This window comes from Onychostruthus taczanowskii, unplaced genomic scaffold (genome assembly GCF_017590055.1).
Source record: "Onychostruthus taczanowskii isolate IOZ18803 unplaced genomic scaffold, ASM1759005v1 scaffold60, whole genome shotgun sequence".
Classification (NCBI taxonomy): domain Eukaryota; kingdom Metazoa; phylum Chordata; class Aves; order Passeriformes; family Passeridae; genus Onychostruthus; species Onychostruthus taczanowskii.
The window spans coordinates 4,285,762-4,306,621 of record NW_024503680.1 but is presented as its reverse complement, the minus strand read 5'-3'; the positions used below and the strand labels follow the sequence as shown (position 1 = coordinate 4,306,621).

Here is a 20,860-nt window from a genome sequence, read left to right as displayed (position 1 = left end):
AGGGCACTGCCTTAATCCAGCCACATCCTGACCTGCAAAGCTGCTGAGCACAGGGATGCTCCCAGCCCTTCTTTCCAGCTGAACACGGGCATGCCAGAGCTGTCAAAGCCTAACCAAGTACTAAATAACCAAAAAACCTTTGGGCAAACACTCCCCTGCCCACACTGCTGGTGCAGCCCAGACCACCCCTCTTTGGCTCTGAGCATCAACCAGCTGTGCAAAACCCAGGAGACAGGAAAAAAAAAAAGTGACTACTTTTGATAAAACCTGGAAAGGTGAGAGTACCCCATGAGGGCATTGCTGCTCCAGCAGCGGTACACACCCCTTGTGTTACTGCAGGGAAAAGAACAGGGCAGGTTGGAACAACCTGGAGCTGTAAATCCAGCTGGGCTGCTTGGCAAGGGAGCAGGCTTCCCTCTGGCTGGCAAAGTGCTCCAACCTGGCAACAGGAGAAGGCAGCAACCAAAGCCCCCATCACACCCATCGATGAACCCCTAGCAGGGATTGGACACCACAGGCCACAGTCCCTAACAGTCACCCTTGAACAGAAAGGCACAAGGATTTCTCTTTTTTTTCTCTTTTTTTTCTATAAATTTGTTATTTTATTAAAGAGGATTAACTATCAACTGTCCAGAATCCAAACAAGCAACTCTTCTTCAGAAACAATTGTTGGAGAAAAATGACCCAAAACCTGTTTCTTACCACAATCATGTCCTTAAAGTGATACTTTATCTTTTGCTTTATAAAAGTAAGAAAATCACTCTCTCATCTTCATTTATCTATCTATGTGTATATATGCACCACGTACTTCAGAGATGAGTATTTTACTCTGAAGACCAATATGGAAGCCCAGAAAGAATGGAAATACTCCCAGCACACCATCACTGCTGGCTGAGACTGGGCCAGCCCATGGTCTGTCCGTGGCAATGGTGACCATGGCCCCTTTTCAAAGGCAACTTTTTGGTACAGTATCTTTGGAGTGAGCATCTTGGCAGAGCCCTGGGATGCTAAAGCACACCACACACTCAGGTAAGAAAACAATGGTCTCTTCTCTGGATGCACAGCTCTATTGCTTATTGAGTAAAAACACTATAATGCCATAAAATCACTAAAGAAATTTTGGTGAGTTTCTCTGTATAAATTCTACACCAAACTGAAGATCTGACTTCTAGCCAGTGTCATAATTGAGCGAGAGAAGCAATCAGATGGGACCTGAGTCAATGTGTGACATTGGGTCCAAGTTAATTCCTTTATTCAGCCTTAAGAGTGCCTAATGATTGTGTCAAATCAGAAAGAGGGCAGAATTGTTAAACCAGGCAATCAATCGCTTTTTCCAAGTCCTAAACAAAGGTAAGAGGAAGATCAAACTGCAGCTCACAGTAGTTCTCCAAGATTAAAAAAGTGGGGAAAATCCCAGAAGGCAGATTTTGGCCTGAAGTGGTAAAATTCTGTTCCAACTTCCTCTGCATGTGCGAGCATGGTCATGGCCAGCTGTGAGCACAGCTGGGGCCTGAGCCCAAGGTGTGCACTTCTGCAGCAGTGACACTGGCAGGCCTGATACATGGGAGTTCCTCTGCAAGAAAGGACGCCAAAAAAATGGTATTTTGTTTTAAATGCCCTTCAGACTTGTGCACGGGCAGGGGCACCAGCTTGCAGCTTGTTCTTGTTCCAGTCTTGTTAGTACAAGACTAACCCTGGGTAAATACAGCTGTGACCAGACCCTCCCACCCACAGGGACAAGAATAAAGGCTCTGTGTCTGAGAGGGCTGCTCGCTCCCTGCCAGCACTAGCACACCTCTTCCCTGGAAAGGTGAAGATTAACCCAGGCCACAGCCAGAGTTGAGAGTGGCTATTTCAGCACTGCAGGCAGGGGCCAGGCAGGTCAGTGGGACAGGACAGGTAAAACAGGGAAAGAGGGGAGGATAAAAACCATAAGGGAGGTTCTTCTGTTTGCATTTGCAGCACAGAAACCCCAGCAGATGGAGGAGGGAGTCAGGCAGAGCCAGTCTGCTTGCACAGCAGCAGGGCAGGAAGCTGGAGATCCATTCAGGAGCGAGACTGTGGGGCACAAGCAGGTGTGTGTGATAGTCTGATTCTGATGAGCACTGTAAGGGTCAACACAGGGCTGCCAGGAGCAGAGACTGACCCTGGGCACCTCCTGCCAGTGCTCCCACTGGCACAGAGCAGAGGCAGGCTCTGCTGAAGAAGGGCCCTACTCCACGCTGGCTCCCAGGGACGGCTCATGACGCGTTGGGGACCATCCCGTAGGCTTCACACAGCTTGCTGAGCAGCTCCTGCTTTTCCTTCTCGGGTAAGAAGCTGGACTGGGCTGCGTTGATGTTCTGAGGAGGCAGAGGGGGAACACAGGGACATTAAGGCACATCAGACATGAACACACAGCTGTGCACATCCCAGCACCTGGCTCTGAGCAGCAGCAGGCGAGGGAGAGGGTAAAGTTTCCAGTCTCAGATTCATTTCCATGGCTTTATTTTATGCCAACTGCTCTGGCCCATCCCTAGCAGCAGTCCCAGGAGAAATGAGACCAGCACAAAGCAAAGGTCTAAATACTCAGGAATTTTTGGGATATGTACTTTGAGCCTGGTCCTACTTTCCTGCTTACAAGGCCAGAGAGGAATTTTCTGGTTTCCATTAAAAAACTCTTCAGCTTATAAAGAAAACCAGCAGAGCACCCAGCCAAGGCCAACTTACAACTCTCTTGAACTCCTCTTCAGTGAATCCCATGTGTTCCTTCACGATGCCATAGTCCTTGTCAATGGTGGAGTTGAAGATGAGGGGGTCATCCGTGTTTAGAGAATAGTTGGCACGATCCTTCTTAAATCTGCAAAGAAATCAGGTTGAACTGGTGGGCAGAGCACTGGGGGTGACACTGTGCAGTTCTCAGGGTGAAATGCAGCAGAAGCAAAGACTTTGGGACTGCTGGAGAAAAGCACAAAGCTCAGCTTGTCCCCCATGGCTCTGCACTGACCTGCCAGGAGGGGCTGGGCTGTAGCTTCTCGTGCCCCATAGCTCAGAGCAGGGCAGGAGGGACAGGACAGCCTCCCCAAGGGACCCCCACACCCCTCCAGCTGCACCAGGCTCTCCTGTGCCAAGGGACATGGATGTGCCATATTGTCCTACATAATTAGATGTGCCTTAGCTTTATACATCAATAAAACAGATGTAACCAACACAAATCCTGGTTATTTGAGATTTCACATAATTGAGAAGTCTTACTGTATTACAGGGTGTTTGGTGAAGTCCGGAGAACATGCTCCAGTGAGATAACTGGACCAAGGGCAGACCTGTTTGGGGGAGTTGAGCATAAAAACCAGAATCAGCCACATGGATCTGAACCCCAGCTGTGGAGACAGACACTCAGCACACGGGTAAAACCAGATCAGAGCCCTGCTCACAGGTGCCCCTCAGCACTACTCTGACAGACCACTGCATGTCCCAGGATATGGATGCAAGGAGACCCCAGGACTGTGACAGGGGCCAGTGAGATGTTGCCCGTGGCCAGTCAGTCACCAGCCCTGTGCCAATCACAGTTACAAAACCACCTGCATTGAGTACATATTCCCTCTATTAGTGGATATATCCATTCTGGGGAAAAGCAAAAGAAATGCTTACGTGCACTGTAACTCCCAGGCACTCCCACCCTCTAACCAGACTTGCTCTGGTACAGCAGCCTGATTTGTGGAAGGATGAGCCTTCAGGCTTGAGGTGTATAAATCAGTGAATAAGCCCTCCAGAATTTATCCTTGGCCACACAATGATCCATTCTTTCTGCTACATCCCTCCCACAAGCTGCTGTGCACATCAGTGTTCCCAGCAAGCAGACAGGTTTGTCCCCAACATTTTTCCTATGGGCATAAACACAACATCACTGTACATGCGGTCAGCACCTGGGTGTCAGGTCCTGTCCCTGGCTGGAGCACAGCCTGAGTGAGGGCTTGTTTTCCACTCAGATAGCACCTACCTGGCTGTCACAGCCCCACCACACATCCTTACCTCAAAATGCATCTTTATTTTCAGCAGCTGCTTGTAGAGCTCAGGGTCCTCCACCACGTGGTATCCGTGGCCAACACGCTCGGCCTTCAGGACATAAACTGCCTAGAGAGCAGAGGAAAAGCACTCAGAGCCTTGAGCACAGCTCAGGCCCTGCCTGCCCAGAGCCCCTGTCCCACTGCAGGCACAGCCCACACCACCCAGCTGGCTCCTGGCACGTCCTTTTCCAGCCATCAGCTGGGATCTGTGCCCGTATGTCCAGGGTTCCCTTTGCTATGGATATGGGGAGCACTTGGGTGCCTCTGTGCCCGGGGCAGGGCCTGTCACAGCCTGTCCCTCTCTGCCGTGAGGCAGGAGCTCCTCGTACCTCCTTGACCATGGCGGCCGGGCCGGCCTCCCCGGCGTGCACGGTGCGATGGATCCCACACCTCTCAGCCTCCTGCAAAACAAGGGACAACATCTTCCTGTGCCGTCACCTGCAGCAAGGACAGCAAGCTCTGGGGCTGGCACTGCTCTCAGGGACACAGCAAGGCTCCTGTGCCAAGAGCCCACAGATCACGAGCCTTGCGCTCCAAGGGCTCGGTAATGTCACTTACAGAGACACTTAAAAATCCTGGTTATCTTCCACTGGAGCCCAGCCAGGCTCTTCACGGGCTTTTAACCCTGGGTGAGTTCACCACTGCCTCATCTCCAGACAGCAGCAAGCTCTGAGCTCCTCTTCCTCCACCCACCTGCCTTTCTGCATGAAACTTGCAGCAGTTCCATGCTTTGGAAATTGTACATTTTTGGCTAGCTGTGGCCATGTGTGAGGGTGTAGAAGCACCCCAGGGCAGAGGTGAAGAAATGCTCTGACACTGTAAGGGGCTGGGGGTGGAGGCAGCCCTGCCCCAAGGACCCTGTGAGTGCACCTTTGGGTGCAGCTCCATGATCACCCTGAAAATTTCTTTGCCAGGGGTTTGCAGGCCAGCTGGGCTTTGGGAAGCCATGGGGCCTGGAGGGAAGGCTGGCTCCTGCTTTGCTGGAGAAGGGCCACCCAGCTGGCAGCAGCAGACAGGCTGCAAGCCCCATCTTGCAGCAGATGCTCTTCACAGACATTCCTTCAGGGCTTTGCACTCAGGAGTGTTTTTCAGTTACTTAATACAGATTGAGGGGGGGTGGGTTGTTGCTTCAGTATCTCAGAGCCTGAGCGAGCCCCTGGCACAGAGACAAGATGCATCCTTCAGACAGAGGAGGCTGGACCTGGGTACTGCTGGCCCACCAGGGCACGATGAGCCTGCCTTCCATCAGTTAACGAAGCCCTGTTCCCGTGCCAGTGTCTATAATCAGCCTGTTCACTCAGCACAGCAGTGCAGCCAGCCTTGTATCAGCTCCCACTGATGGGGTGAAGACCCCAAGGAACACCATGTCCTTTCAGACCCGAGCACTGCTTGAAAACCACCACCCTTTCTGTCAGTGATGGTGCACAACCTCCTCCCCCACTGATGGTGGGGATTAACAACCCCAAATTTCCAACAGCAAAGAGGAGAGAGGCTTTCCCTTCCCTCAGAGCCACTGCAAAGGCTGAGGTTTGGGGAGAGCCTGGGATCAGGCTCCTGAAGCCATTCCAGTATTTGCATTTGAGATGATCAGATAAAAGCCCAGCAAATGTGCAGTTTCTGCTCTGCTCCTCGGGTGACTTCTGCCAGACTGGAAAGGCCAGTCTCTTCCACCCTTGGCTGTGGTTTCACCAAGCCCCAGGAGCCAACAGCAGAGGGGTGGAGGTGATTTGGGCTCCATGTCACTCATGTCACACTCACAGCGTGCCAAGCCCCAGCTCTAAGGCCATGTTTTAGCAATGATGCCTGCCATTAATCATTTAGGAAATATAAACAAATACTTCTTCTATTTAACAGAATGTTTTTAATAGCTGCAACGAATTTTTTAAGCTGTCCCAGCTGTTTGCAGTTTGAAAAGCATCCCTTCACACACGTCCCCTCAATACATATTCTTATTGTAATTTCTTTTTAAAACTTATTCCACAAACCTCATAAGCCCTCTTATGCTCAGAGTAATCCTCCACCTTCAGGGTCTCATCTCCAGCCAGGTCGACAGCCACCACAGAGTCATTCTGATACTTCTTGCAGAGCTCCACCACCTCTGGAGACCAGCCTGGGAGAGGCAGCACCAGGATTCAGGAGGAAGCATTCATAATGGTCACACCTTCAGCATCTTCCTAAACAAATCCTGGTCCTATAACTAGAAGGCTTGAGCTATTTTCTTTAGTCTTTCCCAAAATTTGATGCTCAAAAAGAAAGCTAGCAAACTCCTAGAAAGGTCTGTCATCTCTGTGATCTTCAGGCAGATAAAAGCTGTCAATGGATCAGTCTGTTGTCAGTGAAAAGGAAATTAAATGCATTCACCAGCCATAAAACTGCTCTCATCATGTTTTTCTGCTCACTTCAAGCAGGGGAAAAAAATAATTTAAAGATTTCCAAGCAGTGGTGACTGCTGCAGTTGGCTCGAGGTGAGATGAACTGCACTGCCCTGGGGCTGTAACATGATGTGTGGGAGAAACCCTCAACTCCTGAGCCCTCATCCCTTCCCAGCTGGGCAAGGTGAGGAACTGCCCCAGCAGATAAGCTGTGTCAGGGGGAGATTGGGCTGGGAGGGACCTCTGGGGGGCCCTGTACTGCAGCCATCCCTGCCCTTTGTAGGGCATGCTTGACCCTCCCAAGGATTCTACTCCTGATAGGAAGGAGCTGAAGCTCTATCTATTTGCCAGCAGTGAAAAAGAGACTAACAAGTGGCCAACAACTGCTTGAGAGTTCTCTCTGATCAGGACAGATAACCTCTGAGAGAGAAACTGCATCTACCGGCTCACGTAGCACTTAACCCTAGCAGAAAAGCCAAGAAACAGAGATAAACAGTTGTGTTAATAATTAACAGGCACCTGCTGTGTACAGAAAATCCCCAAATCATATGAACACACCAGGATGATATGTGCAACTTCATCATCTGGGGTTTTTTCCACCATTTTCCAACTTGCTGGGTTAGAGTCATTATTTTATTAACAAGTTTAATATAAGTCAGTTCTGGCTGGTATCTCTGCCTTTCTCTCAACAGTTCAGTAATTGCAGGGTGGCTTCTCCCTGTGCAGCACATCCTGAATGCACTGCTAAAGACTCTCTATCAGCACATTGTGGCTCTGGGTATCAGCTGCTGCCCTGGGACACAGGTATGAGAATGCCACCTCTGCTGGCTGCACCAGCAATCCCTCCTGCAGGGAACTGCAGGCTGCACACACCCTCGAGTGCTCCTGCCACCTCCTGCCTTTGCCACTTGTGCACTGGCAGGGACTGTAACTGCAGATCACTGTGCCACTGCAGACTGGGCCTTACAGCTCTCCTGTTTTTACAAAGAAAAACTTTTTTTTTTTTTTTTTGCCTAGAAACCAGAAATATAAGGATCAAGTTTTCAAAGTATTGTTTGGTGTTCGTGCAGGCAGGAAAAAAACAAAAACAAAAACAAAAAACCCCACTCTCAAATCTACAGGCTTCCAAGAATATAATTTTTGACATTCCTAGACACAAATTAGTCATGTACTCACTAGGAAAAATCTTTCCACCATCTACTCTACTAAGCCTACATAAAACTGGTGTGAGATATGAAGACACTCAGAAAAAAACCTTCACATAAAATAGCTACTGTCACACAGCCTCTCTCTCTGGCTGCATCCTTCCCTAGAGGAAGATGCTTGTCACACTCAGCAGCCCATTGAAATGCTGGTAATTGGGTTTTCTTCCTATTCTGGGTCACAGCACCTGTTACCAACAAAGTTTTTCATCAGAGCAGCTGATTTTATTAAAATAAATTTATATATGTGCCTTAAGTATATCTGAATTGTGTTTTCAGCTTAAGCCAGCAGAGACTGGCTGCTGCCAGTGGATTCTCTGGCTGCCCATGACCCAGGCTAAGGAAGGAGCACCCTGCTGTAGGACCACGAGCAGGGAAGTGTGAGATGTCTTGCCTGGTCCTCCTTCCACGACCATTTGCTCTCAGACCTCCAGTCACTCATGGCAGATGCAAATGCTCACTGTGCCAGTGGCTTTTATTGGCCCAAGGTGAGCTCTGGCCTTTGGGCAGGGAGCAGAACCCCAGCTGCCCCAGGAGAGGACAGAAGAGCCCCTTTGTCCCTCCAGCAGGACCTTTCAGATACTGGGTGTACCCACATATTGTATTTGCGGGGACTTTTGTGGTAGGAAGGAAGTATGAATTTGACTTTATGTTCTTAGAAGGTTAATTTATTATTTTATGATACTGTATTATATTAAAGAATACTAAACTATACTATACTAAAAGAATACAGAAAGGATATTTACAGAATGTTAAAAAGATAATAATGAAAACCTGTGACTTTCTCTAGAGTCCCAACACAGCTTTGTACTGACTGGCTAGTGAGTTAAAATAATTCACACCAGAAAATAATGAAACAATCACTTGTGGATAAACGATTTCTAAACACATTCTAAAGGAGCAAAACACAGGAGTAGCAAATGAGATAATTATTGTTTTCCTTTTTCTTTGAGGTTTTTCAGCTTCCCAAGAGGAAAATCCTGGGCAAAGGGGTTTTTCCAGAGAATGCAAATGTAACACCCACAGAGCCCCACTCCTGCATCCAGCAGACCTTTGCCCTGCAGTGGAAGGAGCAGAGGACCCCCAGAGACCCCCAGCACTGTCTGGTGCTGCACCAGCCCCACAGAGCAGGGCTCTCCCCACATCCTGCAGGGCCCCAGCCCCAGGGACATCCCTCCCCACGTCAGGGAAGGGAGCAGAGCAGCAGGGCAGCTGCAATACATTACTTGGCATATGGCGCATGCAGCATAGAATAGACCTGGCTTTGATGTGGAAATCCCTCTCTCCATCCTTCAGTCCCTGATTTACGAGCTGAACAACTTCATCTGGAGTCAGGTCTCCCCTGCAGGGAAGAAAAGCCATCAGCAAGAGGCCAGACACTTGCCAGGGAGGCAGGCAGGAGCCACAGGTCCAGCCCAGCATGCCCGCAGGAGGACAGGCTGCCCCAGGTTCCACCTGCCCACTGAGACCACCCAGAGCACCTTTCACACCCATGCCAGGGCCACATTTACCAGGTACAGATGTAACTTCTGTGCCACTGCAGCAGGCACAGATGACACTAAGACTTAGAAAGGCCTTGGGGATGTGCTTTAGCAGAGGAATCCCCTCTTTGCCAGAGCATCTCATTAGGGCACACAGTTCTCCCCAAGCCCAGGGCTCAGCACCCACCACAGCACACTCTGGAGGGGCCCCGGAGCCCAGCATTGATTTAATGAGAAGCACATATCACAGAGGGGATGACATGAAAGGAAGGGATCAGACCAGCAGCCCCCTCCAACACCCCCACCACTGCTGCCAGCTCAGACTCCCACTCTGTGGTCAGGCAGTCCATATGTGGACATTTCTTTCCCTCTCACAGGGAAGGGCTTCAGGCAGAAGGTTGAGCACAGCTGCGCTGCACATGCAGAACTCAGTACCCAGAGCAAGGGATGTTAAAACACTGCAGCACACAGAGGTGTTTAAGATGAAAAACCCTCTTGGTGGGAGAGAGAGGTGGAAGCATGCTGGCTCTCGCTGCACGGGAGGAGAAAGGAGGTTTGTTACAGCAGCCTTTGAAGGCACAGTGGCTGACTGGCATGGGGATGCCTTCTCCATGCCCAACCAGCCACCCAGGGGCTCCCCAGCACAGCAGGATCACTCACTCAGCTTGTCCCCAGGGGATGGGAGCCACACCAGAGTTGGCCAGGAGGTGAGGGCTGTACCGGACCTCCACGTAGGCGACTCCTTCCTTGGCTTTTGTTTCCACAAACTCGTAGGCAATTCTCTTCACCGCCTCACGGTCACCCCTGCGGGGATGGCAGTGGGACTGTCACCCTCAGGGCCCACAGGGATCTCTGAGGCTGAGCCAAGGGATCCTGCCAAGGGCTGAGGGGGAAAAAGCAAAAAGCAGGGTACTTACGCAATGGCAGGCATGTAGTAATTAAACTTCTCTAGAAACTGGGGAAGTGTCAGTGGTGTGTCATAGCTGACATACTTCAGGAGCTCTTCAACAGTATTGCCAGGGAGAGGGATGCCTCTTTTCCTAGAAACAAAGTCACACGTTACTGACAGGGAAGGTTATCACATTTCTAATCAGCCCATTTTATACACCAATTGCATCCAAAGCTGGCAGCTTCAACCATCATTTCCTCACAGGAAAGATACAGCACACGCTGTCCTTCCAAAATCTCCTCATGGATGGAGCCCTGAACCTCAGCAGAGAGGAAGGCAGTCCAAAACACAGGCAAAGCACAAACAAACTGAAATACAAGCCCAGGCTGACCTGGCAGGAACACAGCCAGGGCACATTTTAAGCTTAAGAAGGAGTTCATCTAAAGAAGCTCTGGATTATTTATTGGCACCTCCTAGACCTAGCAGCAGAATTGCCAAAATTCTTTAGAAGAGTTAATTTCCACTTATGCAGGCTCAAAGGATTAAAAAATCAAGGAGATGCTCCAAGGCAGGGATCACACAGGCAGAAGTGTCGTGGCTCATGGGTTTGGTGCCAGCAGCTCCTGCAAGGGAGCTGCTTCCTGAGCCCAGCACCCTGGTGGCATCTCCTGTGACAGGAACACCTCCCACGCAGGAACAAAGGGCAACAACTGCTCTCACTGAAGACACAGACACCCTAATGCCCACATAAATGCTTCCAAAGGGAAGAGGCCATCTTTCCCAGGAGCAGCTGGAATACCAAGAGGGTGAAGGTGGTCCTGGTGTGGTGACAGCTGAGATCGAGGGGGCAGCCAGCCAAGGGTGCTGCAGCTTCCTGGGCAGGCTTTGCCATCCCCCCACCCTCTGGTACCCTGCACAAGCCAAAACAAATTTGGAATAATAACCAGACATTTGTTTTTAATCCTCTTTCCTGCCACAATGAATTATAGCTGATTGGTGGAAGAACTCTGCTAATAGAGACAAAACCACAGCCAGCTTCAGTGCTGCCCTGCCAGCAGCCATCCCAATGAGCCATGCAGGGACACAGTCCAAAGGACCCCTGGGCTTGGTAAACATTGCTCCTTCCCCACTCAGCCAGGAAGGAAACCAGCCCCATGCTCAGCCCTCACATGCAATCTGCACAGATTAAGTTGCTGGCACTCAGCAGGGAACACTCATCGCTGCCAAGGCATCGGTTTTCCTCCCTGCCTTGCCCTTTCTGTGGCACTGACACCTCAGTCTCTGCTCCAGGAACCGACCTGCACCTTCCTCCACCTGCCACAGGAAAGTTTCCTACAGCAGAGCCACTTCCCTGACCTGTTTCATGTGCTTCCTGAAGCAGAGCCTTCCTGCAGGCACCAGTGGCAGTGCTCTGGGATGATCCACACTGGAACCATGCCTCTGCAGGGGGAGATCTGGTGGATCATGCCAGTGTGGGTTTTGGAGCTGCTGCTGCCCCATCCAACCCTCCTTGTAGGCAAGATTCTTCTGGAAGCAAAGTGGCCAGAGAGGAATGTGTTTGTCCTCACTGCCACCTCGGTGTCCTGCCCAGAGCTCCCTCCAGCCACGGGCAGCACCATGCACACCATCCCACCACAGGAAGGGCACACCCCGTCCCCATGAGGGGTCTGTCATGCCTCTGAGCCGTCTGGCTGAGCAGGAATGATGCAAAGACTGACCCAGACCTGACAGAATTGGAGACAAACTTTCTAAAAACAGCTGAGTTCAGCAGTGCACTGCCCAAGGGGGCCTGTGCATCCCAGCAGCTTGGGGTTCTGTCTACATGGTCAAACACCACCTAGCAAAATTATTTCCAGATCTTTACATTTAAAAATAGACCACAAGCAGCATTCTGGGCCCAGGGTGAGGTTATAAAGGCAGTCAGTCCCCTACAGCCTTCTGCACTGCCCCACTGGTTTGTGTGTGAGTGCAAGTTTTAGAGCCCATGAATAGCACAGCCTTGCTTCACCCGAGGGCTGGCAGCTCAGGGGGATGCCAGGGCTGTTTAAAAATAAGAGGGAACTCAGCACACACTCAGGCAATGAAGGTTTCTGCCCTCAGAAAGGATCCTGGCACAGAATCCCCAGACAGCCAGTACCTCCTGGGTTTCAGGGCTCCTACAATTCTCCTAGGGGACTACACTGGCATTTTCTGTTTGCAGGCAGAGGGACCCAGCAGAGCCCCAGGGAGTCAGCACCAGCTCTTCTGTTCACTTGGACCTGTATTCCAGCCCTGCAGCCCACCTGCAGGAACTCTGAGTTCACCATGCCAGCATCCAGCAAAAAAATGGGATGGACAGCCCTGACCCACCCTCCTTTCTCTGGCTACACAGCAAAAAGTATGGCCAGGCCCTGCAGAAAAAGCTACTTCAGAAATAATATTTCTCCCTAGGACTGCACTGCCTTGGAATCTGCTGGGCTCACAGGATGCTAGAACCACTTCCCATCCTCCTCAGAACTGGCTTCCTCCCCAGAATACCAGAGCTGTGCCTAAGAGCCGTGTCCCAAAATCCTTACCCTTGCCACCTTCTTGATCTGAGGATATCAGTGACAGCTGGAAGAAATCTTGTTTATTTTGCTTACAAATGTGGAGCCAGGCCCTGGCACAGGTTAATCATTCACCCTGTGCTTCCCACACAATCTACACTGAAGGAAGATGCACGTGGGCTCTGTCAAGGAAACAACCTCTCTCTAAAGCACTGCCAAGTGCTTCCCTGGGCCAGCCCCACACCAGGGTGACTCCTTGCCTGCTGACAGCCTGGGATTCAAATGCACATGGCAGCAGGGCAGGCAAGGCCACCCAAGCTGGTTTTTCCTCCCAAACCGTGTAGCAGCACCAACACCAAGACAATGCTCCCAGCCTGCTGCCATTCCATTTAGTTTTGCAACTAGGAATGTGGAAAAAGAAATGAGAATACAGCACCTCTGCTGTGTCCTGGGTTCACTTCAAAGGCAGGCAACTCTTTATGAGATCTTCTGGACTTTTCTCATGGTGGCTCCTCTGAGCTTGCCCAGCTCACAAACCCACGACCACCTCAGTCCCATTCCTGCTACCAGGGAAGCCCCCCTGTCCTTTGGGGTGTGCTCAGTGTCCTCACACTGTGCAGCTCTGGGCAGAGGCAGAACCAGCACCAGCCAGGTTTGCTGCCTGCAGGAGCTCGCTGTCACAGACCTGGGGGAGCAGAAGGGAGGATGCCTTTGTACTGCAGCTCCCAGAGCTTACTTCCCCCCACAACTCACTTGCCAAAGTACAGGATGGTCTCTGGTCTGATGGCTCCATCCAGGTGGACGTGAAGCTCTACCTGCAATGAGAGAAATGGGTCAGGCACTCTTGAGCTGCAACAATAATTCAGAGAGAAGTAACTGGTGCTCACATGGGTATAAACATAGCCAATACAAGGACAAAGTCATGGCACATAAACATTTTTGAAATATAATCATTATAAAGTTTGTTTTTCAATATCTATGTATTGTTTAAGTATTTTGCTGCAACTCACACACCTAATGAGTCTTTAGAAATTTATCCTGTTTCCTGTAATTTTGAGGCACTGCTCTATCCTTATTTAGAGTTCAGGAGGAGTGAAAAAATCAAACTCCAAACACCTTGACTTTCCAGCTTTCTTCCTCCTTGAAATCACAGGAAGCCAAACCCTAATTAATTTGCTAAGAGTCATTACATGAAAACTTTGACTTCACTCCCAAGAATCAGCTCCTCATGGGTTGTTAATTACATGGTATTATCAGGGCTTACAGGCTCTCTAATCCTACACAAGGGGTCAGTCCCACGGCACAAAGGTGCTGTAAAAAAATAATAATAACAGATTGCCCTATAGAGCTAACAAGATTTCACAATAAAACACTTAAATTTTTACACATTAAAAATGAGACAGTAACTCAGGTCTTTTCACTCTGAAGCCCTATTTCCCCACTATTGCTGAAACATTGGATTTTGGAGAAAGAGAGCCAGAAAACAAAAAGCAAGCTTTTTCCATTAGCCAGCTGGGGCTTTTGGAGGAACATGACAAATGTGATTTGGAAGTCGAACTGGGAAGGAAAATATTAGCTGTAAAATGTTTCAGCTAGATATCCATCTTTCCAGAACTGTTTTCTTTTACGTAACAGAATAGCCTACAAAATACATATTTGATTTTATTGTATTTTTAAATGAAACTGTGGATTCGAAACTTAATACACAAGGTTCTTTTTAGTTATAATATTGTTATAACTAAACAGACATTTAGACATTTATTTACACCTTCCATGCATTTTCCTGCATAGATGATAGCTGCAGGGTGCCAAGGGTATGAAGGGAGTAGGGCTCAGAAGAGGACTGGATATTTGCATGGATAACTAAACTACCCAGGGTTACTAATTAAAACCCACAAACCCTCTGGTGTCAGGGTATGCATCAAACAGTAACTACGAGGAGCTGGGAGAAAACTGAGTAAGCAGTGCCTGCAAGTGTCCCAGAGCAGGTGACGTGAGCTCCTGGCACCGGGCTGGCAGTGCCCATCTCGGGGCATGCACTGGTGCCCTCGAGCTCACTGCCATCCCCACACACTGCCCTGCAGGCAGAGGCACCTGACTCACTGCCAGGCCTTTCACTGGCCACCCCTGCTGCAAAAGGCAGGCACAGTGCTGGGCCTCAGGCCATCTCCACATGATGGCCACGAAGCCACCACTGAAACACTGGTGGGATGCAAACGCAGCTGGGGCAGGCTCAGGATGGATCAAACTGCTGGTGGCAATCAGCTGGCCCGGGGTCATGGATACACCCACAGCCACCACTGATAGCAGACTGGAAAAACACATCCCTGCCAATGCTCCTACCCTTAAGATACCATCTGAATCTACACAGAAGAAGATTTAAGAAGTTCAAGACCTGATCTTTCCCCCTCCTTGAGTTATGCAATTCTGCTTATGAGGACTAAATGTCCTGCAAAGCAGCAAATAAAATAACAGGATACAAACATGGTCTGCATTGCCAGATGTAGATGCCTGGCATGTTTTCCACTCTTGAGCTCCAATTCTTATTTCAAAACCATGCAAGATCCACTCCTTCAGGTATTCAACAGCCCTCATGACTTTCTGATGGAGTTACAGGCTTGAAATTTGCTCACATTGGATTTAAAAACAAAGCAGCCTGAACCTGTTGAGGTCTTCTCCCTCAAACACTTTTCAAGTGTTTCCTGCAAGAACATCCCAACATGACATTTCCATCAGTGAGAAAGCAGATTCCATGGCATCCTCCATCTATGTAAGTCACCTCCTCCTGCCTCTTCTGCAGGCGAAATGCTTGTAAAACAGCAAGTTCCTCTCCAATATCAGCAACAGGCTCTTTGTCCCCTGCCAGCCTTTTTTTTTTTGGGGTCTGGAGACACTTAAACCAAGTGCTAAGAAACTCTTGTGCAATGCTGTTCAACCCAAAAAGTTTTGGGTTTCCTCCAGACCAGTGCTTGAGAGCAGTTATCTGCAGCTGAGAACTATTCTAGGCTGTTTAGGTGGCCAAAGGACATTCAAGAGAAGGCGGAAGTGTGCCTACAGGGCTCCAGATAAGGATGCAATCAGCAGAGGCACAGCCCAGCAGCTCATCTGCCCCGGGCACCTTGCTCAAAAACCCTGAGGGTTTCCAGGTCTGTGGGAGGCTGCTCACTGCAGATTACATTTCAGCTCTCTTCCCGGTGTTTGTTTTGGGTAAACAAAGCACAAGTCTTTTCCACAAACAAATGGGTGACACGACCTTGCCTTAAGCCAAGGAAAGTACCCAGATAAGGATGAAAGAGTTTTCTCTCTACTGTGGCTCCAGGGGACAATGCCTGAGCAAGCAGAAATTAGGTGAATGCAGGAGCCCAGTGCTTCTTCCAGAGCTCTCTGCTCCTCAGTACGCAGCTCCATGTGCATGTGGTCTCCCACCCCAAAGCTTTCGATTTACTTGTACAGAAAGCATGAGCACACACATTATATTGGGATCTCAACACCTGGTGAAGGATCTGAACAGCACCACAGGCTGCACCAGCATTGGACAGGAGCCTTCAGCCATCCCAGGACCACTGAAAGGTTTGGGTTGGAAAGGAACTTAAAGGTGATTTAGTTCCAACCCCCCTTGCCGTGGGCAGGGATGCCACCCACTAGACCAGACTGATGACTTCCCTTCTCCCAGCCCAGCTGGATGTGGCACCACCTGCTCCGATGAAGAACAAGAAAGCAGCAGAATTCTCCAAAGCTCTCCTGAGGAAGGAGCTTTGTTCTTCTCCCAGGCACAGTGAGGACGCTCAGGACCAGCTTTGTGCAGGAAACCTTCAGTCCCTCCTGCACCTCCACTGACCTCCCACCAGCGCATCAAAAACCCAGAGTGTAATGCAATAAACCTTTTCGTTTCGCTCCAGACTTGTTGAAAGCCAGGTGGATGGGTTCAAAGAACATTCAAAAGGCTGTAAATTGTGTGTCCTCAGCACACACAGTCCCCAGCAAGGCCATCAGAGCAAACCCAGCCATTTCCACTTTTATGCAGAAAAAGTTTTAGCTCAACCATGGCACATGACACATTAGTGCAGATATCAGCAAGTTGGATGAGATTTTTAAAAAGGAGAAGTTTTCAGGGCTCTGGCTTAACTTCTCTAAAAAATATTGTAATGTTTTCTTTGAGACTTAATAAGCTTCAAAAATAAATTCAAACACAAAATGAAGGTACTCAAACAAGCACGTTCCATTCCAAGATCAAGTCTGAATATTTTCATTTTAGTGAGATTAAGGGGGAAAAGTTAACCAAACACTCAAAGTATTTTCATCCACAGTCGATCCAACACAATTTCTTTATTATGGTTTGATCAGTGGACCATGGCAGTGCAGTTACCTGCTCAGCTTGCCCATTATATGGCATAAAAAGAGCTATTCAAGCTAAGGCACTTGAAGGATTTTCTGTATTAGGTGGTGTTAGGGTCTTTTTAAAAATATATACAATGGCCAAAGTCAGTCAGACCCTTTTATTGTGAGGTTTCCAGCAGACGTTAACAGATAATCAGGCAGCTGATAAAGCTGAATCATTTAAAAACTCTTAACAGTGACTTTGCCCAGGATTATTTATTCAGCCTCTTGAAAGGTGATGATTTAGGCTCATTCTATTAATCTCAATGGCTGAAAACCAGCCTAATTACAGCTGTAATTTGACAATTATTTTATAAGTGTGGCAAATCACTGGAAAAAACAATTAACTATGTCCCCGAAGTCTGCTTTCATGGAAGTGTGCTGTTAGGAACAAAGAGTTCCTCATCCTAAATTAATCTCAAACTCTCATTTAGAAGCAAGAGGTGAGAGTGGCTCAAGAGAGTTGTGAAGTGGAAGTAGCACAGCATCATCCTCAAACCTGAACACACCACAAATGCACTTGGGAGATGTATCTGTCACATGCTGTAAGGGGTGAGCCTTTAAAAGAGGAACATGGTTGGTGGCTGAGGAAGAGGAGGATGCTCCAGTGCTGAGCAGCCTTTAGTACCCCCATCCTGGCACCAACTACTCTACTGACCTCAGTGTGAGACTTCTGGTGACATTAAGAGGTGATGGTGGCTGTGTGTCATCACAGGTGATGGTTCCCATGGGGTGGCAGGGCCATGTGCCCACCACAGAGCTCACACTCACCCCTGGCTGGAGCCAGGCACTGCTTCAGAGCAGTAAACAGAGTCCTGGCACTTTGTGCAGCACCAAGACAACCTCTTACTGCCACCTGGATCTGGGAAGGTTATCCAAGAGCACCCCTGTACCACACTGTTAAAGAACTGAGCACACAAGGTACCACTGTGTAAGGCACGGCTGGAGCTCAGCACCGGCTCGGCAGCACCAGGCTCCGACCATGCCGAGCCAGGGGTCAGGCTGTGCACAAGAAGTGGATGAGCCAAATCCAACATCATCCTTGTGCTCTTGCAGTCCCCATGATAGGCAGGGAAAGTCTGCAGTGCTACAGGGAGTGGGGCAGGATGTTCACCAAACCCACTGGGTACAGCCAGCACAGGCACCTTTGGTACCACCCAGGCTGGGCCAGCCTTCTGTGAGAGGCTGACACACAAGGTGTGCCTCACAGAACAACTGCCCCATGTCACCTGATGATTATTTTGCAAATGAGCTACACCAGTCACTGGAGAGAGTGGGCCTGACCCCAGAAACCCCTATTCCCATTCTGCTCTCCACAACATGGCACATGGAGCTGTGGGAGAAGATAGCCACATGTCCTGAAGCCCCCAAGCTGGGACTGACCTACAAGAAGAGGGCAGTGAGCAAGGACATGGTCTCTGCTCTGGATGTTGAACAGAAAGGGTCATGGTTGGCATCAAAGGAACATCAAACTTCTCTGTTCTTTTATGGGCCTGCGATAAGCAGGGTTCAAAGTTGTCCTGCCACAGCTCCCTGTTCATCACTGCAGTCTCTGGGAGTCAGCGAGTTCCTGAAAAATGCAGAGGCAGCCCCAGTCCCACATTCAGCTGGGCAGAAGCTGCTCCAGTTACCAGAAACATCTCTAAAACACAAAACTGATCGTTCCCAATGGCAGAGGATCCAGAGGAATGAATAGGGCTCATTAACTGACTTCAGGCCCATTTTTTTTTCCCCAAGCCTGACTTAGCAGGTTCACAGGACTGAAAGGGACTGCCTGAGTCAGGAAAACCAGTCCCATAATTGCCAATAGCCAGACAACAGAAGCCTGATCTTAGCAGTCAAACCCTGCAGTTTTTCCTAGGTCTTTCTCTTTGGTATCCCAGTCTCCCATACACAGAAAAAGTGGAAGCACAGATTAAAGAACTTAGGTTGCTTCTCTTGACCAAAAGTTTAAAAGGGTGAATCAACAGCCTTTTTTCTTAGTGGAGCTGGTGAAGCACCACCATCTCCCAAAACTGAAGTGGACTTAAAAAGGCTTTAACCATTAGCAGCTGCCAATGCTCCCTGGATTTTGGTATCAAGGTTTGCCTGCTATTGCATGGATCAGCTTCCTAGAAAGGGAACCACAGTGATAGAATGAAACAAATCAGACTGTGCACACTGCCCTTTCCAAGTATGTGAGGTTTTCCTGGTGCAAACTCAGCTGAGAGATAAACTGTTTGGGAGTGGGAGAGGATGCAAACAGCAGCAAAACTCCCCAATCCTTTTGTGTTTTTGGAGGCAATCTTCTTCTCTGGAAAAGCCACAAGCAGTTGCCACTGCAAACAGCAGCAAAACTCCCCAATCCTTTTGTGTTTTTGGAGGCAATCTTCTTCTCTGGAAAAGCCACAAGCAATTGCCACTACTCACGTTCTCTCAGAGCAGCACCACAACTCTCACATCCCTTTTCTTGGTCTCTTCTGCCTTGACTCCTACTTTCCCACAAGAGCCCAACCTGGCAGACCTGCTCCCTGTACAGCACTCACCCAGACCACAGCATGAGAGCTGAGCCATCCTGCAGCACAGGCAGTGCTCTTCCATCAGATACAGGACTATTGCTAACCACAGATGCTTCATCTTCCTCCTCCTCTAGGTTACAATCTAAATAATAAACACATTACCACATGATCCTACTAGAGCTGAAGTGCACAGGGCATGGAGAGAAAGATTGTTGCCTTCTGTCAGAGAGTGCTCCAAAGTGGTGTCATGGGTATCTGAGGAATAACTGAACTAAATGTGTACGAGAAAAAGAAAAAAAAAACCAACGAAACTACAAAGAAAAAAACAAACAAACAAAACAACAACAAAAAAAAAACAACCCCCAAACAACAACAATAACCAAAAAAAAAAAAAAAAAAAAAAAAAAAAAAAAAAAAAAACCAACAGCACCCAAAACAAAATAAAAGACACAAGAGAAAACATCTGTTTTAGCAGACTACGATAGTGGTTGGGATGCAGGGCCCTTCAGAGCCTCCCCTTCCCCAGCCAGGCCACCAGTGCATCCCCAGCCCGGCGGAGCCGTGTCCCCGGCCGGGCGCTGGGATGAGCCCGACCCGCATCGCCCCGGCGGCGGGATGTGCGGGACACCCGGGACAGCCCGAGCCCGTCCCTGCGGGGAACACCGGGCCGGGGCAGCGCAGCGCCCGGCTGGGACCGCGGGGTGACAGCGGGCACCGAGCGCTGTCCCGGGGGCACATCCCCAGCGAGGGCTCGGCCGTGCCGCTGCCCCGGGGAGCGGAGAGCAGGTGCGGCCGCCCGGCCCCGGGGCACGACCGGAGAGGGGCACCTCCGAACCGGGCACGGCACCTCCGAACCGGGCACGGCGCCTCCGAACCGGGCACGGCACCTCAGCCCCGGGCACGGCACCTCTGCACCGGGCGCGGCACCTCCGAACCGGGCACGGCACCTCAGCCCCGGGCACGGCGCCTCCGAACCGGGCACGGCGCCTCCGAACCGGGCACGGCACCTCTGCACCGGGCACGGCACCTCAGCCCCGGGCACGGCGCCTCCGAACCGGGCACAGGACCTCAGCCCCGGGCACAGCACCTCAGCCCCGGGCACGGCACCTCCGAACCGGGCACGGCACCTCCGAACCGGGCACGGCACCTCTGCACCGGGCGCGGCACCTCCGAAGCAGACACGGCACCTTTGCACCGAGCACGGCACCTCAGCCCCAGGCACGGCACCTCCGCACCGGGTACGGCGTCTCCACACCGGGCACGGCACCTCCGAACCAGACACTGCACCTCCGCACGGGGCGCGCCGCGTTCGCCGCTCCGTGCGCAGCACCTCGGTGCCGGTGCACCCCCGTTCCCGCCTCCGGCAGCACCGCCAGCCCACCTTGGGTCCCCCGAAGATTCCCCGTGCCCGCTCCATGCCGCCGCTGCCGCCGCTCTGCCGCCGCCGCTCCGCGCCCGCCCCGCCGGCCC

The 20,860-nt window shown here is 50.4% G+C and overlaps 1 protein-coding gene across 1 annotated transcript; it reads right to left on the bottom strand.

Annotated features, from left to right (window-relative positions):
- Positions 1 to 1,597: 1,597 nt before the first annotated feature.
- Positions 1,598 to 20,854, bottom strand: ADA (adenosine deaminase). The gene is made up of 11 exons (XM_041419290.1): positions 20,772 to 20,854; positions 13,269 to 13,330; positions 10,019 to 10,141; positions 9,762 to 9,905; positions 8,847 to 8,962; positions 6,032 to 6,156; positions 4,376 to 4,447; positions 4,012 to 4,113; positions 3,235 to 3,302; positions 2,710 to 2,839; positions 1,598 to 2,342 (listed from the first exon to the last, which is right to left on the bottom strand). The coding sequence occupies exons 1-11, from the start codon at positions 20,805 to 20,807 to the stop codon at positions 2,241 to 2,243; spliced, it is 1,080 nt and encodes a 359-aa protein (XP_041275224.1). The 5' UTR covers positions 20,808 to 20,854; the 3' UTR covers positions 1,598 to 2,240.
- Positions 20,855 to 20,860: the final 6 nt, after the last annotated feature.

Coding starts and splice junctions, on each gene's coding strand:
- ADA (XM_041419290.1), bottom strand. CDS start 20,807: ATGGAGCGGGCACGGGGAATCTTCGGGGGACCCAAG. Junction 9,906..10,018: donor TACTACATGCCTGCCATTGC/GTAAGTACCCTG, acceptor CCATCCCCGCAG/GGGTGACCGTGAGGCGGTGA. Junction 2,840..3,234: donor ACCAAACACCCTGTAATACA/GTAAGACTTCTC, acceptor ATTTCTTTGCAG/ATTTAAGAAGGATCGTGCCA.